At 43.5% G+C, this 24,826-nt stretch overlaps 1 protein-coding gene and 1 pseudogene across 2 annotated transcripts; one reads left to right on the forward strand and one right to left on the reverse strand.

Moving 5' to 3' along the window:
- The window catches only part of LOC106591777 (ventricular zone-expressed PH domain-containing protein-like), a 203,813-nt pseudogene that overhangs the window by 47,719 nt on the left and 131,268 nt on the right, over positions 1 to 24,826 (forward strand).
- LOC106613249 (pentraxin-related protein PTX3) lies at positions 1,071 to 17,190 on the reverse strand. Of its 2 annotated transcripts, XR_006771240.1 has the most exons (5): positions 16,644 to 17,190; positions 11,944 to 12,109; positions 9,108 to 9,514; positions 1,996 to 4,694; positions 1,071 to 1,920 (listed from the first exon to the last, which is right to left on the reverse strand). XR_006771240.1 is itself a non-coding variant. In XM_014215325.2 (4 exons), the coding sequence occupies exons 1-4, from the start codon at positions 16,780 to 16,782 to the stop codon at positions 4,033 to 4,035; spliced, it is 1,374 nt and encodes a 457-aa protein (XP_014070800.2). In that variant the 5' UTR covers positions 16,783 to 17,190; the 3' UTR covers positions 1,071 to 4,032. The 2 variants fall into 2 exon arrangements, 1 of the variants encoding a protein (XP_014070800.2); XM_014215325.2 differs by having other exon boundaries at positions 1,071 to 4,694.

Genomic DNA, 24,826 nt, shown 5'->3' on the forward strand with positions numbered 1-24,826 from the left:
ACAACCAATTTGACAGAGCTTGAAGAATTTTGAAAATAATAATTGGCAAATGTTGCACAACCCAAGTGTGGAAAGCTCTTAGAGACCAGAAAGACTCGCAGCTGTAATCACTGCCAAAGGTGCTTCTACAAAGTATTGACCCATGGTTGTGAGTACTTACTGTATGTAAAGTAGATATTTCTGTATTTCATTTTCGAATACATTTGTAAAAATGTTTTTTTTTAAAAAACATGTTTTGACTTTGTCATTCTGGGATATTGTGTGTAGATGGGGGTGAGAGAGAAAAAAAATATTGAATCCATTTTGGATTCATGCTGTAACACAACAAAATGTGGACTAAGTCAAGGGGTATGAATACTTTCTGAAGGTACTGTATACCGTACATACACACATGTTCGGTTGTCCACCCCAAACTCAGCCACCCATTGGCCAAACCCCCTGACCTCACCCGAACCACATTACATCATCCTATTTCCTGAACTGGTGGCTGCTGGGAGGGGAGAGGTCATTTGTTATTGGTTCCCTGGGCTACGGGGCAGGGGGTGGGGTTAACGTGGTAAAGAGTGGGTGAAGCATGCATAAGCTGATACAGTACCTTGTCTCGGGGATAGGAAACAAGAGGGAGGGAGGGATACGAGGGGGGATTGACCAACAGAAAGGATCTGTAGACTATCACCAGCTACAACTTAACAGCATATTTGTTTTCATTCTAGTAACTATCTGTAGATATGCTTTGGGACTATCTAAATCAAGTGAAACAGAAGTTGGGCTTAGTTGACAGCCTGCTGACTATCTACCTCACATTCAACTATGTATCCACTGATGAGCACGTTCACTGCATTCACTAACTCTCTGTAGTTATGCATTAGGACTATCTAAATAAAGTGAAAGACTTTTGAATTAAGTTAATATGCAACGATCACTCAACACATCCAAATGTGCAACTGTTGTTGGGATGACTGAAATGGCCTTTTGACACAGGAGCACCTGGGGAAATAAATCAAGAGGGAAACAATTACCGTGTTTAAACGTGTCTTTACTGTCGGTGATGAAGAAATGCATCAGACGCATAATGTTAACATGTAGTTTTATTAATATCTTGGTCTCCAATTCTAGTCCTACTGTATGCAAAAAAATATTTATATACAAAATACATTCATTTTTACTTCTTGACAAAAACACAAAACGATTTACAATATGATACCCATTGCCTACTACGTTAACAAAGAGCAGAGATCGGTCCTAACAAATTCTGTAAACATTGTCCACAGTTCCTCTTTTCAAATCAAGTGTTTCTGTCTCACAGCAGACGCAAAACCAACAGGGAATAACATCTTAGTTCTGTCATCTGTTGTCACAGAGAGAGACACAATAAACCCCTCTGGATGTATAGAAAACAGAGAGAAACACAATAACCCCTCTGGATGTATAGAAAACAGAGAGAAACACAATAACCCCTCTGGATGTATAGAAAACAAAGAGAAACACAATAAACCCCTCTGGATGTATAGAAAACAAAGAGAAACACAATAACCCCTCTGGATGTATAGAAAACAAAGAGAAACAATAAACCCTCTGGATGTATAGAAAACAAAGAGAAACACAATAACCCCTCTGGATGTATAGAAAACAAAGAGAAACACAATAATCCCTCTGGATGTATAGAAAACAAAGAGAAACACAATAACCCCTCTGGATGTATAGAAAACAAAGAGAAACACAATAAACCCTCTGGATGTATAGAAAACAAAGAGAAACACAATAACCCCTCTGGATGTATAGAAAACAAAGAGAAACACAATAACCCCTCTGGATGTATAGAAAACAAAGAGAAACAATAACCCCTCTGGATGTATAGAAAACAAAGAGAAACAATAAACCCTCTGGATGTATAGAAAACAAAGAGAAACACAATAAACCCTCTGGATGTATAGAAAACAAAGAGAAACAATAACCCCTCTGGATGTATAGAAAACAAAGAAAAACACAATAAACCCTCTGGATGTATAGAAAACAAAGAGAAACACAATAAACCCTCTGGATGTATAGAAAACAAAGAGAAACACAATAACCCCTCTGGATGTATAGAAAACAAAGAAAAACACAATAACCCCTCTGGATGTATAGAAAACAAAGAAAAACACAATAAACCCTCTGGATGTATAGAAAACAAAGAAAAACACAATAACCCCTCTGGATGTATAGAAAACAAAGAGAAACAATAACCCCTCTGGATGTATAGAAAACAAAGAGAAACAATAAACCCTCTGGATGTATAGAAAACAAAGAGAAACACAATAAACCCCTCTGGATGTATAGAAAACAAAGAGAAACACAAAACAACTGAAATATTATGTTTATCACATCTGAATGTAAACACTTTGATAAATAAAATAAAAAGTTGGAAACAACGATTGAAAAAAAGATTCACTTTTTTTCCGGGAAACATAAGATTATAAGGTAATAAAAAGGTTACAATCTCCCATGGCAACATGCAGATGGTTGTTACTACGTAGCCATGCCAGAGAGGACCAAGGTAAAACGTTTTCTAACCACAATGCCACCCTAACAACTAAACCCAAACCTCAACCCTTTACCATTTACCTTACCCCTTAACCCTGACACTCCCATTAGTAACAAATACTGCTGATATTTATAGCAAATGTTGTCCTCTCTAGCGTAGCTTCTGATGGTATAGATAATGTTGTCCTCTCTAGCGTAGCTTCTGATGGTATAGATAATGTTGTCCTCTCTAGCGTAGCTTCTGATGGTATAGATAATGTTGTCCTCTCTAGCATAGCTTCTGATGGTATAGATAATGTTGTCCTCCTCTGGCATAGCTTCTGATGGTATAGATAATGTTGTCCTCTCTAGCGTAGCTTCTGATGGTATAGATAATGTTGTCCTCTCTAGCGTAGCTTCTGATGGTATAGATAATGTTGTCCTCTCTAGCGTAGCTTCTGATGGTATAGATAATGTTGTCCTCTCTAGCGTAGCTTCTGATGGTATAGATAATGTTGTCCTCTCTAGCATAGCTTCTGATGGTATAGATAATGTTGTCCTCTCTAGCATAGCTTCTGACGGTATAGATAATGTTGTCCTCTCTAGCATAGCTTCTGATGGTATAGATAATGTTGTCCTCTCTAGCGTAGCTTCTGATGGTATAGATAATGTTGTCCTCTCTAGCGTAGCTTCTGATGGTATAGATAATGTTGTCCTCTCTAGCGTAGCTTCTGATGGTATAGATAATGTTGTCCTCTCTAGCATAGCTTCTGATGGTATAGATAATGTTGTCCTCTCTAGCGTAGCTTCTGATGGTATAGATAATGTTGTCCTCCTCTGGCATGGCTTCTGATGGTATAGATAATGTTGTCCTCTCTAGCGTAGCTTCTGATGGTATAGATAATGTTGTCCTCTCTAGCGTAGCTTCTGATGGTATAGATAATGTTGTCCTCTCTAGCGTAGCTTCTGATGGTATAGATAATGTTGTCCTCCTCTGGCATAGCTTCTGATGGTATAGATAATGTTGTCCTCCTCTAGCATAGCTTCTGATGGTATAGATAATGTTGTCCTCCTCTAGCATAGCTTCTGATGGTATAGATAGTGTTGTCCTCCTCTGGCATGGCCATCTAGCGATGACCCTCGCAGACTGGTTTTTGTGACAGTTGATCCAAAGCATCATGAGCTCTTTGTTTCTGTTCTTTCCTTTCTTTCTCTCTTTAAACCTGTGTTTTCTCCACTTCTCCTCCTAAGGCTATGTACAGTATACTGTGTGTGTGTTGCCACTCTCCTGCTACTCTAAATGGGAACCACTCCTTCAACAGGGCACATTATTGTCACAGTCTCTTTAACCATTAAAAGGAGTTGTTGTTGATGTTGTTGTTGTTGATGTTGTTGTTGTTCACATTATTGTCACAGTCTCAGCCGGTTGGGCTGTTCTGCACTGCAGGTTTTAGGTTATTAATGGTGATGGTAGAGTTCATTTAAATGATGATGATGAGGATGATGATGATGATGAAAACGTCATCAGAGTTAGTTGATGAACTGAGCACCCCCGTGAGGCACGATCTCCGTCACGCCCCACCCAACTACGTTCCCCCTCTGCTCACACCCCTCGCCGTCCTGCAAAGCCAGCTGGGATATCTCCTCCTCCGTCAGCACGCTGTCCCACATGTTGACCCCCGTCATCTTCCCAGTGAACGCCAACTTGGCATCGAAGCCTCCGTCAAACCCAGGCATCTGACTCCCACTGCCACCTGACCCTCCAGAGACCCCACCGTCGTTCTTCTCCTGCCCCAGCTGGAGGGAGCCTCCATCGGGTAACATGTGGCCCTCGGCCACCCCGGGTGTGAATGCCACTCTGTGTCCATCGGCCCACAGTGACGCTATGCCCTGCTCAGAGCTCCAAGCCCCACATATGTGGGTCCAAATTCCTCCTCTCACCACGCCCCGCCCCTCCACCAGGTGAGCCTCTCCTCCCACGGTGAAGAGAGCCCTGGTTCCACTGAGAAGGAGCTGGATCTCATAGGGGTTCCGTTTGGTTCCGTAGGAGAACAGCACGGTTCTGTTGGAGACGGAGACGGGCTTGGCCCACAGGCACACGGTGAAGGAAGAGAGGGAGAGAGGGAGGTCTGGTGTCACCGAGGAGAAGATACGACGGGAACGCATAGGGAAGAGAAGAGCGGTCTCACAGCCTGGGAGAGAGGAGGGAGGGAGGAGAGGATGAGAGAATTGCTTTAGTCATTTTACAGTTATTAATTGATCTGTAAGATGACCAATTTAGGAAACCACAAGATGACAAGAACTCAAAATCTACTTCTACTTTTGTCATTGTTCTTTTCCTCTTGTTATAAGTCTTATTTACATTCTTACTTCATTTGTTTAAAGGGAGAGAAACGGAAACAGGCCCTGCCATCTGCCAGCATGCTGCCTCACAGGGCTTCTTCAGGACTTTGCTCTGTTCTCAGAAGCACGACGGATGACCAGATCGTCAAGCCTTTATCCAAAAGGTTTTCACGTCAAGAAACACGGCACTAGATATTCTGGATGTATCATAAACTGGGTGGTTCGAACTCTGAATGGTGATTGGCTGAAAGCTGTGGTATATTTAAGCAATAAGGCCAGAGGGGGTGTGGATATATGGCCAATATACCATGGCTAAGGGCTGTTCTATATAAACCCTGAGAGATCTTCGTTGGCAACATTGTTATACCCAATATGAATGACTACAGAACGATCTATATAGGATCTCTATGGTTGAACGTGTAACAGTCATGCATGCCAATAGAGTGAAGTAAAAGTATTTGAGAGGTATTTGAGCGGTAGACTATGGTGTGATCAGAGGGTGGCTGAGGCTCAGGTTGCGGTCAGTGGTGATGTGGTCGATGATGTCATAGACGGGACGTTTTTCCCCTGTTCTTCTCCTTTTCCCGCTCGGCGGGTACCCTCCTTATTTTCTCTCTCTGTCCTTTAGGCGACCAAATAATAAACCTGGATGCTCTGTTTCTTATCACAAACACCACTCTCTTGTTTGATTGTGCACATTGTAGGCCTTTGTGTGTGTGTGTGTGTGTGTGTGTGTGTGTGTGTGTGTGTGTGTGTGTGTGTGTGTGTGTGTGTGTGTGTGTGTGTGTGTGTGTGTGAGCAGTGGTGTAAAGTACTTAAGTCCACAATCTGGATCCCTGCACAGTCTCATTAAGGATCTTGATCACTTTTCTGGCCTCTCTGGACTAAAACCTGATTATGACAATTGTACCATATTATGTATTGGATCATAAAAAATACAGTGTCAAAAAATATAAATGAATATACCACAATTCATTTCAATAGATACAATTCTGCAACCGTGAAGAGGTAAATACTTATCACAGTTTACTGACTTACTAATGGTCCTATCACAGTTTACTGACTTACTAATGGTCCTATCACAGTTTACTGACTTACTAATGGTCCTATCACAGTTTACTGACTTACTAATGGTCCTATCACAGTTTACTGACTTACTAATGGTACAGCCTACATACTCCAGATTACTCATTTTAAAAAAAAATCATATGAGCAAAACATATTTCATTTTATTTTGGAATGCTAAAGCCAGACAAAATTAAACGTGTCTATTTATATAATAAATATGAGTTTGGGGGTCTAAAATTATTAAATATTAAAGCTTTAAACCTCTCACTAAAAGCTTCACTCATACATAAGTTATACTTAAACCCAAAGTGGTTCTCCAGTAGATTATTAAGAAAGGCTCATCTTTTGATCCAAAATGGCCTTTTTGCCTTTATACAGACTACAACTTCTCATTTCTAATTGAAAAGTTTCACCCTTTTTTTAAACGAGCCGTACAAAGCTGGTTACAATTTCAGTTTTATCCTCCAGAAAAGATAGAACAAATATTACAACAAATGTAATGGTTAAACTCAAATATACTGATTTAATAAAAAAACATTCTTTATGGAAAAAATGTTTAAAAATGTTATTATATTTATTAATGATATTATGAATGGAAACGGAGGAGTTATGTCACATATGCAGTTATTGAAAATATATGGGAAGAAAAAAATAAAAAATAAAAAGTTCTTAAGTAAAAATACTTTAAAGTACAACTTAAGTAGTTTTTGGGGGAATCTGTACTTTACTTTACTATTTATATTTTTGACAACTTTTACTTTTACTTCACTACATTCCTAAAGAAAATATTGTGCTTTTTACTCCGTACCTTTTCCATGACACCCAAAAGTACTACATTTAGAATGCTTAGCAGGACAGGAACATGGTCCAATTCACATACCTATCGATATGACTTTTTGTCATCCCTACTGCCTCTGATCTGGAGGACTCACTAAACAGAGAACATCCCTGGTCATCCCTACTGCCTCTGATCTGGAGGACTCACTAAACAGAGAACATCCCTCTGATCTGGCAGACTCACTAAACATAAAAGCATATTTTATAGGTGATATCTTCGAGTTGGATCGTGCCCTTGGCTATCCTTCAATTTTAAAAACAAGAAAATGGTGCCGTCTGCTTTGCTTATGTTTTATTATTTATACTTTTACTTCTACTTTTTATACTTAAGTATATTTTAGCAATTACATTTACTTGTGATACTTAAGTATATTTAAAACCAAATACTTTTAGACTTTTCCTCAAGTTGTATTTTACTGGGTGACTTACACTTTTACTTGAGTCATTTTCTATTAAGGAATCTATCCTTTTACTCAAGTATGACAATTGGGTACTTTTCCCACCACTGGATAATAACACCATGAGATAATGCATCAGCCCCGAATCAGGCCAGGAGAGGAAATCACTGCTGGAGGTTTGAATCAGTCTTCCTATGTGTGTGGGATTATGTATGATTCCTGTATTACTACGGGTGTTTTAAACCAGTGTGGACAGCTCCCTCCCCCCTCTCTCTGCAGCAGCAGTCTAATATCTAGGTTATGACACACACAGTGATTGAGTCTTCCTACCAGACCCTAAATATTGATGTTAGATTTGTCTCAGGTTTCTCTCCGGGCGTAACCGTTCCCATCTGGTTCTGCTTCCCAGGGTGCTTTTCTGTGGTTGCTGTGCCGACCTGCTAATGATTATACCTGTGTGTGTGTGTGTGTGTGTGTGTGTGTGTGTGTGTGTGTGTGTGTGTGTGTGTGTGTGTGTGTGTGTGTGTGTGTGTGTGTGTGTGTGTGTGTGTGTGTGTGTGTGTGTGTGTGTGTGTGTGTGTGTGTGTAAGTGTGTGTAAGTGTGCGTGCGTGCGCGTGCGTGCGTGCGTGTTTGTGATGGTGTGTGTGATATAAACAGCATTGAGGATTTATCTGATTAATGCATGGAACTACTGAAGACCTGGGCTCATTTTGTTTTTGATTGAATTCCAACAGAGTAAGCAGGAAGAGGTCTGTACAGGACGTGGGTATATGTAGGCTCTCAGATCCTTACAGATAGAGATCACAGATGCAGAGGCTGAGTTTGGAACATGGAAAGGGACTCTGATAAGAATCCCTGTTATAAGAAAAATGGACTAGAAACATTTTTATATTCATACTCCCTAGGTATATATTTGCTATATTCATTCTTTCAGGATCAAATTGCCTGGGAGGGATGTCTGCTGTGATTCTTGTAAGAGTGGGTGCTGTATTACCTGATGGTGTTTAAACATGAATTTTCTACATTATGTAGAGCAGAGCTTCTCAACCTGGTTACTGTACCAACAAGGACATGTTGCTCGGCCCGGAATACCCCTGGACTAACCCCTCATGTGTCTTTTACCAGTAGGCCTATGGTCCTATGAGTCTTCTCAAGTACCCCCTGAGGATAGGCCAAGTACCCCCTGAGGATAGGTCAAGTACGCCCTGAGGATAGGCCAAGTACCCCCTGAGGATAGGCCAAGTACCCCCTGAGGATAGGTCAAGTACCCCCTGAGGATAGGCCAAGTACCCCCTGAGGATAGGCCAAGTACCCCCTGAGGATAGGTCAAGTACCCCCTGAGGATAGGTCAAGTACCCCCTGAGGATAGGCCAAGTACCCCCTGAGGATAGGCCAAGTACCCCCTGAGGATAGGCCAAGTACCCCCTGAGGATAGGCCAAGTACCCCCTGAGGATAGGCCAAGTACCCCCTGAGGATAGGCCAAGTACCCCCTGAGGATAGGCCAAGTACCCCCTGAGGATAGGCCAAGTACCCCCTGTGGATAGGACAAGTACCCCCTAAGGATAGGCCAAGTACCCCCTGAGGACAGGTCAAGTACCCCCTGAGGATAGGCCAAGTACCCCCTGAGGATAGGCCAAGTACTAGCACCCACTGGTTGGGTCAAGTACCCCCTGAGGATAGGCCAAGTACCCCCTGAGGATAGGCCAAGTACCCCCTGTGGAAAGGCCAAGTACCCCCTGTGGATAGGACAAGTACCCCCTGAGGATAGGCCAAGTACCCCCTGTGGATAGGACAAGTACCCCCTGAGGATAGGCCAAGTACCCCCTGAGGATAGGCCAAGTACTAGCACCCACTGGTTGGGTTAAGTACCCCCTGTGGAAAGTAGCACCCCTGATTGAGAAGTGATGTAAAGGATGGTAGGATGTATAGATAGTGACACAGGAAGAGATGTTCTCACCTGCGGGCAGGTGTCGTTGCTGTGCCGACTTGAACGCTAGTTCCAGTACTGCCCTCGTCTTCGCCAGCTCTGTCACCAGGGCAACCATCATCTCTGCCGACGCCACATCCTGCTGCAGGTCTTCCCCCTTTGCCTCTGGTGGCGTTATGGGTCCTGGATTACTCAGGCAGATATTTTCTAGCTTGACGAGTCGGGAAGCCTGTGTCCGCGCCGCGGTGAGGAGCTGCTGTAACAGTGTCTCCTGGTGGCTATCCCCAGAATTACCTGCATATTTCCCAGCAGCAATGCTCCGATCTTGCCTGAGCTGCTCCAGGCTCTCCTTGAGGCGAGCTTCCATTTGCATGGACATCCTCCGTCCAGCAGTCTCCACCGCAACGCCACAGGCCCCTCCATACTGAGCCACGAACCTGGGGTCAGGAGAAGAGGGATTAGAGAGGGATTACATCAGAGACCAGGAAGTAGGCTACATTACACATGGACTCCTTTCAGATATACACAGGTGCACAGAATTTAGGGGATTGATTTGGGATTGGTGGTTTGGCAAAGGTCGATTTGGGATTGGTGGTTTGGTAAAGGTAGATTTGGGATTGGTAAAGGTCGATTTGGGATTGGCAAAGGTCGATTTGGGATTGGTGGTTTGGTCAAGATCGATTTGGGATTGGTGGTTTGGTAAAGGTCGATTTGGGTTTGGTAAAGATCGATTTGGGATTGGTAAAGGTCGATTTGGGATTGGTGGTTTGGTAAAGGTCGATTTTGGATTGGTAAAGGTCGATTTGGGGTTGGTAAAGTCAGTTAAGAACAAGTTCTTATTTACAATGACGGTCTACCCCGGCCAAACCCGGACAACGCTGGGCTAATTGTGTGCCGACCTATGGGACTCCCAATCACGGCCGGATGTGATTCAGCCTGGATTCGAACCAGGGACTAAACACCTCCCTGTGCAACTGGATCCTGGACTTCCTGATGGGCCGCCCCCAGGTGGTGAGGGTAGGTAGCAACACATCTGCCACGCTGATCCTCAACACTGGAGCCCCGCAGGGGTGCGTGCTCAGTCCCCTCCTGTACTCCCTGTTCACCCACGACTGCATGGCCAGGCACGACTCCAACACCATCATTAAGTTTGCAGACGACACAACAGTGGTAGGCTTGATCACAGACAACGATGAGACAGCCTATAGGGAGGAGGTCAGAGACCTGGCCGGGTGTTGCCAGAATAACAACCTATCCCTCAGCGTAACCAAGACTAATGAGATGATTGTGAACTACAGGAAAAGGAGGACAGAGCACGCCCCCGTTCTCATCAACGGGGCTGTAGTGGAGCAGGTTGAGAGCTTCAAGTTCCTTGGTGTCCACATCGCCAACAAACTAGAATGGTCCAAACACACCAAGACTGTCGTGAAGAGGGCACGACAAAGTCTATTCCCCCTCAGGAAACTAAAAAGATTTGAAATGGGTCCTGAGATCCTCAAAAGGTTCTACAGCTGCAACATCGAGAGCATCCTGACTGGTTGCATCACTGCCTGGTATGGCAATTGCTCGGCCTAAGACAGCAATGCACTACACAGGGTAGTGCGTACGGCCCAGTACATCACTGGGGCTAAGCTGCCTACCATCCAGGACCTCTACACCAGGCGGTGTCAGGGGAAGGCCCTAAAAATTGTCAAAGACCCCAGCCACCACAGTCATAGACCGTTCTCTCTACTACCACATGACAAGCGGTACCGGAGTGCCAAGTCTAGGACAAAAAGGATTCTCAACAGTTTTTACCCCCAAGCCATAAGACTCCTGAACAGGTAATCAAATGGCTACCCGGACTATTTGCATTGTGTGCCCCCCCCTACCCCCCCAAACCCTCTTTTTAAACTGCTGCTACTCTCTGTTTATCATATATGCATAGTCATTTTAACTATACATTCATGTACATACTACCTCAATTGGCCCGACCATCCAGTGCTCCCACACATTGGCTAACCGGGCTATCTGCATTGCGTCCCACCCACCACCCGCCAACCTCTCTTTTACACTACTGCTACTCTCTGTTCATCATGTATGCATAGTCACTTTAACCATACCTACATACTACCTCAATAAGCCTGACTAACCGGTGTCTGTATGTAGCCTCGGTACTTTTATAGCCTCGCTACTGTATATAGCCGGTCTTTTTACTGTTGTTTTATTTCTTTACTTACCTATTGTTCACCTAATACCTTTTTGCACTATTGGTTAGAGCCTGTAAGTAAGCATTTCACTGTAAGTTCTACACCTGTTGCATTCGGTGCACGTGACAAATAAACTTTGATTTGATTTGACTGCAGTGATGCCTCTTGCACTGAGATGCAGGTCCTTAGACCGCTGCGCCACTCGGGAGCTCTGAGTGGGTACTATAGTACTAGTACATTTTAAACCAAATACTTTTAGACTTTTACTCAAGTATTATTTTACTGGTTGACTTTCACTTTTACTTGAGTCATTTTCTATTAAGGAATCTAGCCTTTTACTCAAGTATGACAATTGGGTACTTTTCCCACATAGTGCTTGTATATTAGTTGGTGGCAGGTAGACTAGTGGTTCAAATCCCAGAACCGACAAGGTGAAAAGTCTGTTGATGTGCCCTTGAGCAAGACACTGAACCTTAATTGTTCCAAGGTCACCGTTGAATGGCAAACCCTGGCTGTGATCCCACTCTCCGAAGGTGTCTCAGGCAGAGTGGGATATGCAACAAAAACACATTTCCAATTAATACACGCTTGTACAGGTGTGAAATAGGACAAATATAAGCACCCACTATATGATTATTATTGGAAGTGCCTATATATTTAGATATACATATACCAACCTTAGCATTTCTCCACGCAACGACCCTAACTCCACCTTGATGATGTCATCGGAGTACTGCAGAAGCATGTTCTCCCTCATCTGAGAGTTCTCCAGCATGGAGAAGAGCTTGTCCCATTTAGTCATCTCTGTAACCTTACAGGGGGCTTGGGTTGGGATGGCCGTGGCTGGAGAGAGGGAGAGAGAGAGAGAGAGAGAGAGAGAGAGAGAGAGGAATGGGGAAGGGAGAGAGCGAGAAAGAGTGGAGAAGAGAGTGGGAAGGAGAGGTGGGGTGGAAGAGACAGGCATGCATGTTAGATGGCTTGTATTCATACGTTTAAAGTCAACACGGTGATTCCTATCCTTTCTCCTGACAACTGTCCATCTCTGTCTCAGATGATCCTTTTCTTAGTTTGAAACGGTATCAATCTATTTCCCGCTCTTCCCCTCTCTACACGTCTCGTTCTCTATCTCTCCCTCTCTTTTTCTTTCTGTGTCCTGTGTCCTGGTAGTTTGAGTTATTGGCACGGTCTCTCCCTCTGGTACGGTAATGGGTGTAATGTAAAATCACATTACAAACTGCCCTGAGCAAAGTTATTTTTGTTAATGGTTTTCTGTTAGAGTACGAACCATACACACACACACACACACACACACACACACACACACACACACACACACACACACACACACACACACACACACACACACACACACACACACACACACACACACACACACACACACACACACACACACACATACACACACCAAGGAGCCTGCCTTCCAAAACAGCTGAGAGAAGAATTCCCCAGTTAAATAGTATTTCTTTGATCAATGACCAGTTATTCGTTATGGTCTCGATAGGAGGATAAAATCCCCGGTCTCCTCTCGCCTAACTTACTCTCTGCCCAGACTTTCACAGCCAACACTGACAGAACACACTGAGGAACAGTCCCTCAGCCACAACTGCTGGAGATATAGTCTACTAACAGAGGTAGAGCAGTGATTCACAAACCTCTGTTGCTTCATAACCCAGCCGAAAGCTTTTGGAAATTTCAGAGCAGCTGAATTGGAAGTGACTCACCATTCAGTAAACACTGGTCCAGATTATTTACATTATTTATGAACTGTACTTACTCAGTGCACCCTCTGCCAGGTAAGAGAGAGGAGAGAGGGAAGAGAAGAGAAGAGAGGAGAAGAAAGGAGAAGAGAGGAGAAGAGAGGAGAAGAGAGGAGAAGAGAGGAGAGGAGAAGAGAGGAGAGGAGAAGAGAGAGAAGAGAGGAGAAGAAAGGAGAAGAGAGGAGAGGAGAGGAGAGGAGAAGAAAGGAGAAGAGAGGAGAAGAGAGGAGAAGAGAAGAGAGGAGAAGAGAGGAGAAGAGAAGAGAGGAGAAGAGAGGAGAGGAGAATAGAAGAAAGGAGAAGAGAGGAGAAGAGAGGAGAAGAAAGGCGAAGAGAGGAGAAGAGAGGAGAGGAGAGGAGAAGAGAGGAGAAGAGAAGAAAGGAGAAGAGAGGAGAAGAGAGGAGAGGAGAAGAGAGGAGAACATGTCCAGATGTGCTCAGCCAACTCTGACACACTAACACAGTCAGTGCTCACACTCTCTATGATTACACTCTTAGTACTTCATATTCAGAGATAAATAACTTGACAAAGAGCAACACTGGACAGAGTACATCTAGACAGACTTTTACAACCCACACAAGCAGAATGTATCCACAATGATTCAAAAATCAAACTCTTTTAGTATGATATCTGGATACACACTGACTGAACACAGCCATGCAAAGGCCTGACGATCATACCTATTAAATAGACTTCCAGGAGTTTCCTTAAAGCAGAATTCTGTGTTTTTTTCACACACACAAAAAAAAAGAATAATATATAACGCAGAAAAAATATCTTACTGTGTTTTGTAAATGCAGATCTAAACTGATTGTCATTTCTGCTCGGCTTCAGACACATTTTGTGCATCAGTTGCACTTCTCCACTCGGATGAGAAATCTTTGCTCTTGTAAGACCAATCAAATTCCACCGCCTTCAAGAACAGGCATTAGGTCAGCAGACAGCGACTTGATTGATGGCAGAGGAAGAAGACGCAGTGGGTACTTTTCTCCAGTAGTTTTTTTTTAGCAAGTTAAAAATGCAAGATTAACTTCAAGTAAAACATGAATTTATTTTGTGTGATGAAAACTAGAGTTGCCCGCCCCATATCACTCTATTGAAGAAAAAAACACATTGTTGCCTTATAATATAAAAGGCAGGCCAAATGGTTTAAAATGCAGAGTTTTTTTTATGGTCTGCGTTTTGAACACAGGAGGTTGGTGGCACCTTAACTGGGGAGGACGGGCTCGTGGTAATGGCTGGAGCGGAATGAGTGGAATGGTATCAAACACATGGTTTCCGTGGTTTCCATGGTTTGATACCATACCATTTACTCTGTTTCAGCCCATTATAATGAGCCGTCCTCCCCTCAGCAGCCTCCACTGGTTTTGAACATGCAGATTTATGAACTCTTAACTCCAACCCTGGACTTCTTGACCAGCCGATTTAAGTCAGTAACAAGCCTGACACTAAAACCTTCATTCACTCACGACTGGCATTCAGTGGGCTGTGACTGAACAAAGTCAATTCACTAATGTTCCATTAAATCCTAATTGAGACAAATACACTGAGCCAGTCTGTTTCATTCAGTTCAAGTTCTTTATCAACTTGTTGTTCCACAAATTAACATCACAGGTCAGCATTGAAGACATTATCTATCCTAACACATTGAAGACATTATCTATCCTAACACATTGAAGACATTATCTATCCTAACACATTGAAGACATTATCTATCCTAACACATTGAAGACATTATCTATCCTAACACATTGAAGAGATTATCTATCCTAACACATTGAAGATATTATCTATCCTAACACATTGAAGACATTATCTATCCTAACACATTGAAGACATTATCTATCCTAACACATTGAAGACATTATCTATCCTAACACATTGAAGACATTATCTATCCTAACACATTGAAGACATTATCTATCCTAACACATTGAAGAGATTATCTATCCTAACACATTGAAGACATTATCTATCCTAACACATTGAAGACATTATCTATCCTAACACATTGAAGATATTATCTATCCTAACACATTGAAGAGATTATCTATCCTAACACATTGAAGACATTATCTATCCTAACACATTGAAGACATTATCTATCCTAACACATTGAAGAGATTATCTATCCTAACACATTGAAGACATTATCTATCCTAACACATTGAAGAGATTATCTATCCTAACACATTGAAGACATTATCTATCCTAACACATTGAAGACATTATCTATCCTAACACATTGAAGACATTATCTATCCTAACACATTGAAGAGATTATCTATCCTAACACATTGAAGACATTATCTATCCTAACACATTGAAGACATTATCTATCCTAACACATTGAAGATATTATCTATCCTAACACATTGAAGAGATTATCTATCCTAACACATTGAAGACATTATCTATCCTAACACATTGAAGACATTATCTATCCTAACACATTGAAGACATTATCTATCCTAACACATTGAAGACATTATCTATCCTAACACATTGAAGACGTTATCTATCCTAACACATTGAAGAGATTATCTATCCTAACACATTGAAGACATTATCTATCCTAACACATTGAAGATATTATCTATCCTAACACATTGAAGATATTATCTATCCTAACACATTGAAGATATTATCTATCCTAACACATTGAAGACATTATCTATCCTAACACATTGAAGACATTATCTATCATAACACATTGAAGATATTATCTATCATAACACATTGAAGATATTATCTATCCTAACACACTGAAGATGTTATCTATCCTAACACATTGAAGATATTATCTATCCTAACACACTGAAGACATTATCTATCATAACACATTGAAGATATTATCTATCATAACACATTGAAGATATTATCTATCCTAACACACTGAAGATGTTATCTATCCTAACACATTGAAGACATTATCTATCCTAACACATTGAAGACATTATCTATCATAACACATTGAAGATATTATCTATCATAACACATTGAAGATATTATCTATCCTAACACACTGAAGATGTTATCTATCCTAACACATTGAAGACATTATCTATCCTAACACATTGAAGATATTATCTATCATAACACATTGAAGATATTATCTATCCTAACACACTGAAGATGTTATCTATCCTAACACATTGAAGACATTATCTATCCTAACACACTGAAGATGTTATCTATCATAACACATTGAAGATATTATCTATCGTAACACATTGAAGATATTATCTATCCTAACACACTGAAGATGTTATCTATCCTAACACACTGAAGACATTATCTATCCTAACACATTGAAGACATTATCTATCATAACACATTGAAGATATTATCTATCCTAACACACTGAAGATGTTATCTAGCGTAGTATGAGAGGCTAAGGAAATAATGGCATGGCAAAAGCATAAACAGAAACAATGATGGGTTAATTCCGTTGAAAACGTGTCCATATGAGAGTTCCAGACATAGTCCACATATTACTTACTCAGCATTCAGAGCTCAAACTTATTCGGTTCACACACACACACACACACACACACACACACACACACACACACACACACACACACACTTGACTTACGCTCCAGTGGCTCTCCCTCTGTGATCTCGTTGTAGTAACTGTCACCATAGTTCACCTCGATATCGTCCTCGTACCCAAGAGTCAGCGACACACACACCGACACCAGACACACTGCCTGGGGGAGCCACCGCAGAAACATGCTGCCTGCCGTCCGTCTCAGAGAGAGAGAGAGTCTGTCTGTCTGTGTTGAAGTCTACCTACCTGTCAGAGACTATGTGCTGTGAGTTTTGTCTGCTGTCTGTCTCAGCGTGTGTGAGTATGTTGAGAATGGGAGTCTGTGTTAAATATGTCAGAGCTGTTTCCCCTCCTCTCCTCTTTTTCTCTCTCTCTCTCGCTCTCTCTCTCTGTCTCGCTCTCTCTCTCTCTGTCTCTCTCTCTCTCGTGAAATGCTGAGCAATCCCTTGGCAGCGGTTCTGCTAGGGTTGTGTTCTCCGGCTGAGAGGGAATGGGTCGGAGAGAGGGTCTGCCTGGGCTATATAAACACAGATCCTACCCCTAGTTCTGCACAGCGCAGTACACAGCCAAGCCCGGCACCAGCCCAGCCCATCCTATCCCAGCTCTGTCCTAGCCTTGCCCATGCCCCAGCCTCAATGTCACACACACACACACACACACACAAACACACACACAGACACATAGTCCAGCACAGCCAGGGGAGCTAGGCGATGAGTAATGCATCGTTGGAGGTAGCATATGTCCTAATCAACATCTCAGAGAGAGAGGTGGGGGAGTGAAGAGAGACAAGGGGGTAAAGACAGAGAAGGGGAGTGAGAGATAAATGGAGGGAGGGAGGGAGGGAGAGAGAGGTGGAGGGAGGGAGAGAGACAGAGGGGGAGAGAGAGATAGAGGGGGGGAGAGAGATAGAGGGAGGGAGAGATAGAGGGAGGGAGGGAGGGAGGGAGGGAGGGAGGGAGGGAGGGAGGAGGGAGGGAGGGAGGGAGGGAGGGAGGGAGGGAGGGAGGGAGGGAGGGAGGAGGATAGGGGTGGGTGGGTGGGTTAGGATAGGGGTGTGTGGGTTAGGATAGGGGTGTGTGGGTTAGGATAGGGGTGGGTGTGTGGGTTAGGATAGGGGTGGGTGTGTGGGTTAGGATAGGGGTGGGTGTGTGGGTTAGGATGGGGTGGGTGGGTTAGGATAGGGGTGGGTGTGTGGGTTAGGATAGGGGTGGGTGTGTGGGTTAGGATAGGGGTGGGTGTGGGTTAGGATAGGGGTGGGTGTGTGGGTTAGGATAGGGGTGGGTGTGTGGGTTAGGATAGGGGGTGGGTGTGTGGGTTAGGATAGGGGGTGGGTGTGTGGGTTAGGATAGGGGTGGGTGGGTTAGGATAGGGGTGGGTGTGTGGGTTAGGATAGGGGTGGGTGTGTGGGTTAGGATAGGGGTGGGTGGGTTCACGAAGGGGGCAGCACAGAAGAAAAGAAAATGTGTGGGTTGTATGAAATGTATGCATTCACTACTGTAAGTCGCTCTGGATAAGAGCGTCTGCTAAATGACTAAAATGTAAATGTAAATGTAAAATGGTTAGGATAGGGGTGGGTGTGTGGGTTAGGATAGGGGTGGGTGTGGGTTAGGATAGGGGTGGGTGGGTTAGGATAGGGGTGGGTGTGTGGGTTAGGATAGGGGTGGGTGGGTTAGGATAGGGGTGGGTGTGTGGGTTAGGATAGGGGTGGGTGGGTTAGGATAGGGGTGGGTGTGTGGGTTAGGATAGGGGGTGGGTGTGTGGGTTAGGATAGGGGTGGGTGTGTGGGTTAGGATAGGGGTGGGTGGGTTAGGATAGGGGTGGGTGTGTGGGTTAGGATAGGGGTGGGTGGGTTAGGATAGGGGGTGGGTGTGTGGGTTAGGATAGGGGTGGGTGGGTTAGGATAGGGGTGGGTGTGTGGGTTAGGATAGGGGTGGGTGGGTTAGGATAGGGGTGGGTGTGTGGGTTAGGATAGGGGGTGGGTGTGTGGGTTAAGATAGGGGTGGGTGTGTGGGTTAGGATAGGGGTGGGTGGGTTAGGATAGGGGTGGGTGTGTGGGTTAGGATAGGGGTGGGTGGGTTAGGATAGGGGTGGGTGTGTGGGTTAGGATAGGGGTGGGTGTGTGGGTTAGGATAGGGGTGGGTGGGTTAGGATAGGGGTGGGGTGTGGGTTAGGATAGGGGTGGGTGTGTGGGTTAGGATAGGGGTGGGTGTGTGGGTTAGGATAGGGGTGGGTGTGTGGGTTAGGATAGGGGTGGGAGTGAATGGGACTCAGAATTTGGGGGTTTCTAAATGGGGATATTGTTCTTGCTCTCACTTTAGTTTATTTATTTATTATTCCAACTGACTCAAAGTGTGTGTGTGTGTGTGTGTGTGTGTGTGTGTGTGTGTGTGTGTGTGTGTGTGTGTGTGTGTGTGTGTGTGTGTGTGTGTGTATTCAGGGGGATGGCGTAATTACTTCCTCATGGGATTTTTAAGGATTTGACTCCACCCCTCCCACCCCCACATGCCCTCTCTCCTGCTGCCTCTGTCTTTCTCTCTTTTCTCCCCCCCTTTTCTCTCTCTCTCTTTCTATCTCTTTCTTTTCTCCCCCTGTCTTTCTCCCTGCCTCTCTCTTCCTCTTTCTCACTCCCTGTCTCTCTCCCGGCCTCTCTCTCTCTGTGTCTCTTTCTCTCTCTCTCTCTTCCTCTCTCTCTTGTTCTCTGATGCAAGTGGGTGGACGTGCTACCCTGAGGTCTTAAAAACATGAAAACACTTTCCTCTTTTATTTAATACCTCATGGGAGAGGGGAGGGTGACCCCCCCTGTCTTTGACCTCCTAACACACAACTTAATGGAGGTGACTTGGGGAGATTGAGAAAGACATAGAGAGAAAGAGAGAGTGAGGGAGATAGAGGGAGGGAGATAGAGGGAGAGGGAATAGGAGATAGAGAGGGAAAAGGGGGGAGAGAGATAGAGGGAGGGAGAGAGATGGAGGGAGGGAGAGAGATAGGGAGGGAGAGAGAGGGAGAGGGAGGGGGAGATAGAGAGAGATAGAGGGAGGGAGAGAGAGAGGGAGGGAGATAGAGAGAGAGAAAGGATGGAGATAGAGGGAGAGAGATAGAGGGAGAGAGATAGAGAGAGAGAGAGAGAGAGAGAGAGAGAGAGAGAGAGAGAGAGAGGGGGAGGGAGATAGCGAGATAGGGGGAAGATCTATCAGAAGAATAGCACCTAGATCTTCTGCACAGATTCTGCCAGACCTGGGCCCTGACAGTAAATCTCAGTATGACAAAAATAATGGTGTTCCAAAAAAGGTCCAGTTGCCAGGACCACAAATACAAATTCCATCTAGACACTGTTGCCCTAGAGCACATAAAAAACTATACATACCTTGGTATTCTATGCCATCAAAAGGAACATAAAAGTCGACATACCAATTAGGATCTGGCTAAAAATATTTGTATAACCCAATGTCCTTTATGGTTGTGAGGTCTGGCGTCCGCTCACCAACCAAGAATTCACAAAATGGGACAAACACCAAACTGAGACTCTGCATGCAGAATTCTGCAAAAATATCCTCAGTGTTCAACGTAAAACACAAAATAATGCAGAGCAGAACTAGGCAGATACCCACTAATTACTAAAATCCAGAAAAGAGAAAAAATTCTACAACCACCTAAAAGGAAGTGATCCCCAAACCTTCCATAACAAACCATCACCTACAGAGAGATGAACCTGGAGAAGAGTCCCCTAAGCAAAGCTGGTCCTGGGGCTCTGTTCACAAACACAAACAGACCTCATAGAGCCCCAAAAACAAAAAGATAATTACTTGACACATTGGAAAGAATTATAAAAAATACGGATGCTAGAATGCTATCTGACCCTAAACAGAGAGTACACAGTGGCAGAATACCTGACCACTGTGACTGACCCAAACTTAAGGAAAGCTTTGACTATGTACAGATTCAGTGAGCATAGCCTTGCTTTTGAGAAAGGCCGCCGTAGGCAGACCTGGCTCTCAAGAGAAGACAGGCTATGTGCACACTGCCCACAAAATGAGGTGGGAACTGAGCTGCACTTCCTAACCTTCTGCCAAATGTATGACCATATTAGAGACACATATTTCCCTCATATTACACAGATCCACTAAGAATTTGAAAACAAATCCAATTTTGATAAACTCCCATATCTACAGGGTGAAATACCACAGTGTGCCATCACAGCAGCAAGATTTGTGGCCTGTTGCCACCAGAAAAGGGCAACCAGTGAAGAACAAACACCATTGTAAATACAACCAATATTTATGTTTATTTATTTTCCTTTTTGTACTTTATGAACTATTTGTACATCGTTACAACACTGTATATAGACATAATATGACATTTGTAATGTCTTTATTATTTTGGAACTTCTGTGAGTGTAATGTTTACTGTTCATTTTTATTGTTTATTTCACTTTTGTATATTATCTACTTCACTTGCTTTGGCAATGTTAATATATGTTTCCCATGCCAATAAAGCCCTTACATTGAATTGAGAGAGAGACAGAGAGAGAGAGAGAGAGAGAGTGTGTGTGAGAGAGAGAGAGAGAGTGACAGAGAGCGAGAGAGAGTGAGAGAGAGATAGAGAGAGAGAGAGTGAGAGAGAGTGACAGAGAAAGAGAGAGTGAGAGAGAGAGAGAGAGGCTAAATGTTCCTCACGTGCTGTGTGTGTGTGTGTGTGTGTGTGTGTGTGTGTGTGTGTGTGTGTGTGTGTGTGTGTGTGTGTGTGTGTGTGTGTGTGTGTGTGAGACAGAGAGCGAGTGTGTGTGTGTGTGTGTGTGTGTGTGTGTGTGTGTGTGTGTGTGTGTGTGTGTGTGAGACAGAGAGCGAGTGTGTGTGTGTGTCTTTGTGTGAGACAGAGAGCGATGTTGTGTGTGTGTGTGTGTGTGTGTGTGTGTGTGTGTGTGTGTGTGTGTGTGTGTGTGTGTGTGTGTGTGTGTGTGTGTGTGTGTGTGTGAGACAGAGAGCAATGTGTGTGTGTGTTTGTGTGAGACAGAGAGCGAGTGTGTGTGTGTGTGTGTGTGTGTGTGTGTGTGTGTTTGTGTGAGACAGAGAGCGAGTGTGTGTGTGTGTGTGTGTGTGTGTGTGTGTGTGTGTGTGTGTGTGTGTGTGTGTGTGTGAGACAGAGAGCGATGTGTGTGTGTGTGTGTGTGTGTGTGTGTGTGTGTGTGTGTGTGTGTGTGTGTGTGTGTGTGTGTGTGTGTGTGAGACATAGAGCGAGTGTTTGTGAGTGTGTGTGTGTGTGGGACAAACAGCGAGTGTGTGTGTGTGATTGTCAGACAGCGAGTTTGTGTGTGTGTGAGACAGAGAGCGAGTGTGTGTGTGTGTGTGTGTGTGTGTGTGTGTGTGTGTGTGTGTGTGTGTGTGTGTGTGTGTGTGTGTGTGTGTGTGTGTGTGTGTGTGTGTGTGTGTGTGTGTGTGTGTGTGTGTGTGTGTGTGTGTGTGTGTGTGTGTGTGTGTGTGTGTGTGTGTGTGTGTGTGTGTGTGTGTGTGTGTGTGAGACAGACAGACAGACAGACAGACAGACAGACAGACAGACAGACAGACAGACAGACAGTGTGTGTGTGTGTGAGACAGACAGTGTGTGTGTGTGTGTGTGTGTGTGTGAGACAGAATGCCCTATATGTAAATTAAGGAGGAGGCTGTGTGTTTTGACTGCATATCAGAAGTTATGTTTTTTCACGCCACTTAAGATATCTACACAGCAGTTCTTTACAGTTCTGTTTAAACAGCGGCTCTTTACAGCAGTTCTTTACAGTTCTGTTTAAACAGCGGCTCTTTACAGCAGTTCTTTACAGTTCTGTTTAAACAGCGGCTCTTTACAGCAGTTATTTTCTGTTCTGTTTAAACAGCCGCTCTTTACAGCAGTTCTTTACAGTTCTGTTTAAACAGCGGCTCTTTACAGCAGTTCCTTACAGTTCTGTTTAAACAGCGGCTCTTTACAGCAGTTCTTTACAGTTCTGTTTGAACAGCGGCTCTTTACAGCAGTTCTTTACAGTTCTGTTTAAACAGCGGCTCTTTACAGCAATTCTTTACAGTTCTGTTTAAACAGCGGCTCTTTACAGCAGTCCTTTACAGTTCTGTTTAAACAGCGGCTCTTTACAGCAGTTTTTTACTGTTCTGTTTAAACAGCGGCTCTTTACAGCAGTTCTTTACAGTTCTGTTTAAACAGCGGCTCTTTACAGCAGTTTTTTACTGTTCTGTTTAAACAACGGCTCTTTACAGCAGTTCTTTACAGTTCTGTTTAAACAGCGGCTCTTTACAGCAGTTCTTTACTGTTCTGTTTAAACAGCGGCTCTTTACAGCAGTTCTTTACAGTTCTGTTTAAACAGCGGTTCTTTACAGCAGTTCTTTACTGTTCTGTTTAAACAGCGGCATTTACAGCAGTTCTTTACAGTTCTGTTTAAACAGTGGCTCTTTACAGCAGTTCTTTACTGTTCTGTTTAAACAGCGGCTCTTTACAGCAGTTCTTTACAGTTCTGTTTAAACAGCGGCTCTTTACAGCAGTTCTTTACAGTTCTGTTTAAACAGCGTCTCTTTACAGCAGTTCTTTACAGTTCTGTTTAAACATTGGCTCTTTACAGCAGTTCTTTACAGTTCTGTTTAAACAGCGGCTCTTTACAGCAGTTCTTTACAGTTCTGTTTAAACAGCGGCTCTTTACAGAAGTTCTTTTCTGTTCTGTTTAAACAGCGGCTCTTTACAGCAGTTCTTTACAGTTCTGTTTAAACAGAGGCTCTTTACAGCAGTTCTTTACAGTTCTGTTTAAACAGCGGCTCTTTACAGCAGTTCTTTACAGTTCTGTTTAAACAGCGTCTCTTTACAGCAGTTCTTTACAGTTCTGTTTAAACATTGGCTCTTTACAGCAGTTTTTTTCTGTTCTGTTTAAACAGCGGCTCTTTACAGCAGTTATTTTCTGTTCTGTTTAAACAGCCGCTCTTTACAGCAGTTCTTTACAGTTCTGTTTAAACAGCGGCTCTTTACAGCAGTTCCTTACAGTTCTGTTTAAACAGCGGCTCTTTACAGCAGTTCTTTACAGTTCTGTTTGAACAGCGGCTCTTTACAGCAGTTCTTTACAGTTCTGTTTAAACAGCGGCTCTTTACAGCAGTTCTTTACAGTTCTGTTTAAACAGCGGCTCTTTACAGCAGTTCTTTACAGTTCTGTTTAAACAGCGGCTCTTTACAGCAATTCTTTACAGTTCTGTTTAAACAGCGGCTCTTTACAGCAGTTCTTTACAGTTCTGTTTAAACAGCGGCTCTTTACAGCAGTTTTTTACTGTTCTGTTTAAACAGCGGCTCTTTACAGCAGTTCTTTACAGTTCTGTTTAAACAGCCGCTCTTTACAGCAGTTTTTTACTGTTCTGTTTAAACAGCGGCTCTTTACAGCAGTTCTTTACAGTTCTGTTTAAACAGCGGCTCTTTACAGCAGTTCTTTACTGTTCTGTTTAAACAGCGGTTCTTTACAGCAGTTCTTTACTGTTCTGTTTAAACAGCGGCTCTTTACAGCAGTTCTTTACAGTTCTGTTTAAACAGCGGTTCTTTACAGCAGTTCTTTACTGTTCTGTTTAAACAGCGGCTCTTTACAGCAGTTCTTTACAGTTCTGTTTAAACAGCGGTTCTTTACAGCAGTTCTTTACTGTTCTGTTTAAACAGCGGCTCTTTACAGCAGTTCTTTACAGTTCTGTTTAAACAGCGGTTCTTTACAGCAGTTTTTTACTGTTCTGTTTAAACAGCGGCTCTTTACAGCAGTTCTTTACAGTTCTGTATTTACAGACCTCAAACCAAATGTACTTTCTCTTTTAACGTCCCATAACATACTCCAGTGTTGTCCAAGCAATGGATCATCAACTCAGATGGCAGGTGCTTTAGTGTGTGAAAACATTTCAAGAATGTTTTTTTTCCAGATAGTAACAGAAGGTTGTTCAGAGGGAAGGCCCCAGATAGTAACAGAAGGTTGTTCAGAGGGAAGGCCCCAGATAGTAACAGAAGGTTGTTCAGAGGGAAGGCCCCCAGATAGTAACAGAAGGTTATTCAGAGGGAAGGCCCCAGATAGTAACAGAAGGTTGTTCAGAGGGAAGGCCCCAGATAGTAACAGAAGGTTGTTCAGAGGGAAGGCCCCAGATAGTAACAGAAGGTTGTTCAGAGGGAAGGCCCCAGATAGTAACAGAAGGTTGTTCAGAGGGAAGGCCCCCAGATAGTAACAGAAGGTTGTTCAG

This window comes from Salmo salar, chromosome ssa09 (assembly GCF_905237065.1).
Source record: "Salmo salar chromosome ssa09, Ssal_v3.1, whole genome shotgun sequence".
Classification (NCBI taxonomy): Eukaryota; Metazoa; Chordata; class Actinopteri; order Salmoniformes; family Salmonidae; genus Salmo; species Salmo salar.

Coding starts and splice junctions, on each gene's coding strand:
- LOC106613249 (XM_014215325.2), bottom strand. CDS start 16,782: ATGTTTCTGCGGTGGCTCCCCCAGGCAGTGTGTCTGGTGTCGGTGTGT. Junction 12,110..16,643: donor AGAGGGAGAGCCACTGGAGC/GTAAGTCAAGTG, acceptor CCCTCTCTCCAG/CCACGGCCATCCCAACCCAA. Junction 9,515..11,943: donor TTGCGTGGAGAAATGCTAAG/GTTGGTATATGT, acceptor TCCTGACCCCAG/GTTCGTGGCTCAGTATGGAG.